Source organism: Oncorhynchus mykiss, chromosome 10 (assembly GCF_057628025.1).
Source record: "Oncorhynchus mykiss isolate SJ-2025 chromosome 10, ASM5762802v1, whole genome shotgun sequence".
Classification (NCBI taxonomy): Eukaryota; Metazoa; Chordata; class Actinopteri; order Salmoniformes; family Salmonidae; genus Oncorhynchus; species Oncorhynchus mykiss.
Window position 1 is genome coordinate 27,221,050 of NC_143031.1, and position 6,640 is coordinate 27,227,689.

Below are 6,640 nucleotides of genomic sequence, written 5' to 3' on the forward strand. Positions count from 1 at the left end.
GTGTTCTTGCTCCTAGACGTTTCCACTTCACAATAACAGCAGTTACAGTTGACCTGCTCTAGCAGGACAGAAATTTGACGAATGTACTTGTTGGAAAGGTGGCATCCTATGACGGTGCCACATTGAAATTCACGGAGCTGTTCATTAAAGCCATTATACTGCCAATTTTTGTCTATTTTATACCCCTGTCACCAACAGGTGTGGCTGAAATAGTTAAATCCACTAATTTGAAGGGGTGTCCACATACTTTTGTATTTATAGATTATGTGGGCATATTTACAGTTGAAGTCTGAAGTTTACATACACTTAGGTTGGAGTCATTAAAACTAATTTTTCAACCACTCCATAGATTTCTTGTTAACAAACTTTAGTTTTGGCAAGTCGGTTAGGACATATAATTTGTGCATTACATAAGTCATTTTTCCAACAATTGTTTAAAGACAGATTATTTCACTTATAATTCACTGTATCACAATTCCAGTGGGTCAGAAGTTTACATACACTAAGTTGACTGTGCCTTTAAACAGCTTGGAAAATTCCAGAAAATGATGTCATGGCTTTAGAAGCTTCTGATAGGCTCATTGACATCATTTGAGTCAATTGGAGGTGTACCTGTGGATGGATTTCAAGGCCTACCTTCAAACTCAGTGCCTTTTTGCTTGACATCATGGGAAAATCAGCCAAGACATCCGGAAAAAAATTGTAGACCTCCACAAGTCTGGTTCATCCTTGGGAGCAATTTCCAAACGCCTGAAGGTACCACGTTCATCTGTACAAACAATAGTATGCAAGTATAAAAACCATGGGACCACGCAGCCATCATACCACTCAGGAAGGAGACACATTCTGTCTCCTAGAGATGAACGTACTTTGGTGCGAAAAGTGCAACTCAATCCCAGAACAACAGCAAAGGACCTTGTAAAGATGCTGGAGGAAACAGGTACAAAAGTATCTATATCCACAGTAAAACAAGTCCTATATCAACATAACCTGAAAGGCCGCTCAGCAAGTAAATGTATTTGACTAAAGTTTATGTAAACTTCTGACTTCAACTGTACATGGCATGAATGTATGATTTTAAAACATTAACATCTAATTTTCTTGGTGTGTCTGTTCCAATGCATATTGGTGTGACTGGTGACATGACATTGGTGTGTATGCTTGTGTGTTGACAGAGCTGGCGCGAGGTACTCACCAGCGCCACGGAGCACAGCACAATCAGCCTGGTTTCCATCAAAGTGACCTCTGACATCACAGCCTTCTGCAACGCCACCAACGAGATGGGCACAGAGGCAAAGTCTTTCAGCATCAGTGCCAGTAAGCCACCCTGCCATATACTGTACACTACATAGGAATATATAGGCATACACACGTGAGTGTACAAAACATAAGGAACATCAAATATTGAGTTACACCCCCTTTTGCCCTCAGAACAGCCTCATGGACTCTACAAGGTGTCGAAAGCATTCCACAGGGTTGCTGGCCCATGTTGACTCCATTGCTTCCCACAGTTGTGTCAAATTGGCTGGATGTCCTTTGGGTGGTGGACCGTTCTTGATACACACAGGAAACTGTTGAGTGTGAAAAATCCAGCAGCGTTGCAGTTCTTGACACACTCAAACCGGTGTACCTGGCACCTACTACCATACCCCATTCAAAGGCATTTATATATTTTGTCTTGCCCATTCACCCTCTGAATGGCACACAATCCATGTCTCAGTTGTCTCAAGGCTTAAAACCCATTATTTAACCTGTCTCCTCCCCTTCATCTACACTGATTGAAGTGGATTTAACAAGTGACATCAATGAGGGATCATAGCTTTCCCCTGGATTCACCTGATGTCATGGAGAGAGCAGGTGTTCCTAATGTTTTGTATTTAGAATGTATGGAATACTGTATATGGGCATATTATGTGGAAATATATTTGATGATGGGAACCTCTTACATTTTAAGTGTTGTTTTGCTTGTCCACAGTTCCCATGGTCACTTCAACTGCACCCTACTCACCTGGTAAGACAGAGATCTTGCTATTATTGTATTCTTGCTGATTAGAACAGGAGCGTGTTTGATCACGCAAGGAGGATAACCCTAACCCTAGACAGTTGGAAGTTAGATGGAGTACAGAGTATAGAGAGGAAACAGCATGAACTTGTGGGGTGGGATTCGTACCCATGCCACTATGGATAACGCTCCAGCACTGTTTCTCTTCTTCTTGACCTTTGAATCACTCTGATCCAGTTGAGAAGCGCTTTTAAAAATGATTTCTGAATCCACACCAATCCAGACCATGAAGGATTAGCCAACAAGGCAACTAAATAATTCATGATTTTCATACGGGCATAGTGTTTGCAGGAAAAGGCGGGAGAATTGGCTCTGCTCATACATTGAAAATTATGTGACAGAAAAATAGGGAAAAAAGAACAAGACAACACTTAGGAAAATATAAGGATGTCCAACACCTAATGTTTTTTACAGTTTGTCTAGCATTTCGAGAAATGTTTTGAAGTGGTTGAGTGCCAAAAGCACATATTTTGAGTTACATTTTGGGGAAGTTAATATGCTGTCTCATTGCTTTTATTGAGCTGCTGCAATAGAAGTTCTCATAAACCCATATTGTTCCTTTTAACAAGGGCTTACTCCATGTTTAAAGAGAGGAGTTAGTAGTTCTGGTAGGGAGGAGCACTAACTAATTTCCTCCTGGGGGGATTGCACTGAAGTGTTGATGGCTCTGTCAGAGGGGCAGGCCAAGGCTGTTTCACATCGCTCTCTGCCCAGTGTCTGGAGCACTCACTCACAAGCATGAGAGTTGAAGCTGCTCACTGGGCACATTTCAACATAGATTATTGGGTAATATTGGGTTGAGACATTATGAGATTACAACAACCTATATTCACCCACTCAAAAATATAGCCAAAAGTTTGTTGTATTTCCAATGTTCAACTATCTAAAAGCACAACCAAATTCCAATGGAAAAACAAGGTCTCATTTTTGGTTTAATTGTCACCCAAATGTCTATCACTGCGCTTTCAACCATTTTAAAAGCACAGGAAAGTTCAAATGGGAATACAATGTCAGATAATTCGTTTATTTATACAACAGATTGTGATATCGTTGAGATTACATTAAATGTACATGGTGCAAGTTTAAGATTCTGTGCAGATTATTACATTAATTGTGACGATCTCTACAGCCCTGCGATGTATGCTCTCTCGAACATGCACACTTTACTGATTACTTAATAAGAAATGTATAGTTATAGTAACTTAAAAATGTGGCCATGGATGTGTTACACATTTTAAGGTTGAACGTTACATTCGTTTGTAAGATAGCCGTAACTTTATGCTATTTACTGTAATACAAAAGTTATATTGAATTGTTTTGTTGACAACCCAACCAAATATCAACATTTAACTAATATTTTTGATTCTGCATATACATTTAAAGGTCATTTCCGATTGTGCTGACATATGCAGCGTTTACCGTGAATGTTTACCGTGAATGCAGTCACTGCTTAAACTTTAAATTTCAATCACCCTGTAAAGCTGAAGCTCCGCGATGTGGATTGAATAGAGCCCTTGATCTGTTTCCCATCTGCTTCTTATGACTTGACCCATACATCATGACCAATATCATCATACTCTAACACTGTTCTACAACCTGGATCCCAGGACTCCCTGGAAAAAATGTAATATGTTACTGAGTGGACTGTCCTGGCTAGTGGTTATCCTCCACATCTTCCTATGTTTTGTCCTACTAGAAGAGGATGGGCTTCCCATCTGAGCTGGGTTCCTCTCTGTGTTTCTTCCTTCTAGTTTTTTTTCCTGGCCACTATGCTTCTGATTTTGCTTCTACTAGCTCTTTGGGGTCTTGGCCGGGTTATTTACTGCAAACACTTTGTGACAATTGCTGATGTAACAAGTTGTCACAACTGCTTTGACAACTGCTGATGTAGACAAATCTGAGTCATTTTGGCCTTATGTTGTCTGTCAAGGGATGTTTTCACTTGTTTTGTATGCTAGGGGCACTCTCACATGGGGTTATGGGTCACTGGTCACACATGTATAGGCAGCACAGGTAACCAGGAAATGTTTACACATATCATGTCCGGATGATTCTCCATGATCTGGTATAAGCATTAACCTGAGTTTTCCCTCCCCTCTCCCTGTCTGTCTGTGTGTATAGCTGAAGGAAATGGTGTGATCATCGTGGTTGTCATCATCTGTGTCCTCCTGCTGGCCGTCCTGGGCAGTGTGCTCTACTTCCTCCACAAGAAGGGCAAGATCCCCTGTGGCCGCTCTGGCAAGCAGGAAATGTGAGTTTTCTACTTCAACAACTGGTCTAGGGCCAGGTTTTGTGTCTAGTTCTATAAGGTGGGTGCTACACATAGGTAGTGGATGAGGGTAAATTACAATGTAAAGCACTCTGAGCACTTGAAAAAGTGTTATGTAAATGTATTCCATATGTTCATCCATAATTGAGTCTTTCTGCCTCCAAGAATGTGATACTGTCCTCACTGGAGAGGAGTATTGAGAGGAAACTGAGTTTGTGCTCTCTATCCACAGCACTAAGGAGAACCCTAACAAAGATGGCATTGTGGTAGAGATGAAGACTGACACCAAGACCGAGGAGGCTGTTCTTCTGAAGGGCGTTAACGGTGACAAGAATGGCCCCAACGACCAGGTAACTATGAATATGAAAGCTATACGCTAAACAGAAGTAGCTTACTGTCTGTCTTTCTTGAATCTTGCATTGCCCACTGTATTGACATTTGTTGGTGTTTTTTCTCCCTTTCCTCTTTCCCTGTGTGCTTTTCCCTGGAGTAAAGTACATGGACCTGAGGAAGTGATATATGCAGAGGGCTGAGCTCTGACGTAGCCAGCCGAAGCTCTTCGCCACCCCACCAAATCCACCCACAAGCCAAGGCTAGACTACTGGAAGCCTTGGGAAAAATGAGTTAGGACTCTAATTAGGAGTCAACCAATCAATCACTTTCCCCACATTTGTGTTCAGCAGTATTCACCATATCTGGCCAAAACCACACAGGAACACACACAACTGATTTTAAGGTGTTTGGAGGATGTTTTGATTGCTCCATTTTACCCATTGTAATTTTACACTGTTTCCCCAAAGCCTTTTTACTCTCTCGTTTGCCGGTTTCAAGTGTACGATGATGACGTTCATTAACTGTGCGTTATAAACTTTATAAACTGTATATATTATATATATTTCATTATTTAAGATATTTTGACACAGACCTTTCAAATTCAGACTTGGTATGGTATAATCTGTTTTATGGTCTCACTTACTTTAGCTATTCATCCATGGTCCTTGATTTGGCGATTCTACATTATTTTATGGAGGTAATCTGGCCATAAATGACCACCAATATGTTTGTGGAGAAACACCACTTCAACATTTTCTCAGCAAAACTCATAATTTCAGAGTAATTCTCTTGAGAATTACTGTCAAGCTCTTGTACTGTTTGTAAATAATCGTGGCATAAGAACCGTTTGTAGCTGTGGCCTTCGATTGTCTTTTTTGAAATGGCCTATTGTGTTATCTGCAGCGCCTGTGGAAATTTGTCTCACTTTGATGTAAGATACACTGAAATGTTTCCTTATTTTATGATTTGCTGTTTATTTCTTTATATTTGGGTGAGGGCCAAGGAGACCTGAAGCTCATTTTGTGTGTGATACATTTTGGATGCTTACTGTAAGTTATGTGCATGGAAGAAGCTGTTGCTAGCGCAAAGACTGCCTGACGTGCATCATTTACAGAATGATATGTTAAAGGTATTATGATTTTTGATATTGTACACAAAGGGGAGAGTTCAATTGGTACAAATACTGTATGTTGTGATCCAAATATTGTCAAGGTAATATTTTAGTGGTCATTGTGTTTAGTTGAAATGACCCATTTTGTTCAGCCTGCTTACATCCGGCCATAGGACTGCAGATAGTGGACTTTTGGTAGTATGACTCCAGTAAAGACACTGCTCTCAACTGTGTGCCTTTTATGTTCAGTCTGGTTTAGTTGTGTTGTAGTGTTCTGATGCTTATGGAAGGAAGAGGTCTGGACTTAATAACACTGTTTGAATTACATTCATGTTGCCCAAAGACAGATCCCAACACGGGAAACACTTTTTCATGCCAGTATGTGGATGACTGGCCATCATGATGTGAAAAAGGTTCACTGTTGTCCACCACCAACAGTAAAAACAGCTTGTTGTGCAGTTGGCTCAGAAAACAGAAACTTGAGGGGACAGTTATACCGGCTTCCTCCCACCCCAACCGCTTTCTTTGAGTGATGTGTTTTTGTTGACAATATAAAACAGCTACCGTTAGACAGGAATGTTTGGACCTGCACAGTTCATTATTGGTTTATAATGGTCTGATCTTGCAAACGTGAATTAAGTACAGTTCTTGTGATTTGATGCTTGCCTTTTTATAATTATTTTTTGCAAGAAAATGCCAAATAAAAAAGCTACATTTGATCTTTTTCATTATCTTTACACTAAATATTTAAAGAAAAGTTCATAGCTGAGAAGTGAAAATGTACAAGTGCATTTCAATGGCTAAGGCACGACTGAAAATACATATTTCCACTGATAGATTTAATTCACAACAGCCAAAATTGATC

At 40.3% G+C, this 6,640-nt stretch overlaps 1 protein-coding gene across 2 annotated transcripts in view; it reads left to right on the plus strand.

The window, feature by feature from the left end:
* LOC110533570 (cell surface glycoprotein MUC18) overlaps positions 1–6,494 on the plus strand; it is a 69,056-nt gene extending 62,562 nt beyond the window's left edge. The window contains exons 12-16 of one of the 2 annotated variants that reach the window (XM_036989978.2): positions 1,176–1,317; positions 1,976–2,011; positions 4,184–4,313; positions 4,564–4,681; positions 4,822–6,494. In XM_036989978.2, coding sequence (XP_036845873.2) covers positions 1,176–1,317; positions 1,976–2,011; positions 4,184–4,313; positions 4,564–4,681; positions 4,822–4,824 — 429 coding nt within the window. In that variant the 3' untranslated portion in view covers positions 4,825–6,494. The remainder of the gene's footprint in view (positions 1–1,175; positions 1,318–1,975; positions 2,012–4,183; positions 4,314–4,563; positions 4,682–4,821) is intronic. The other variant, XM_036989977.2, reaches the window with a different exon arrangement.
* The last annotated feature ends 146 nt before the right edge of the window (positions 6,495–6,640 follow it).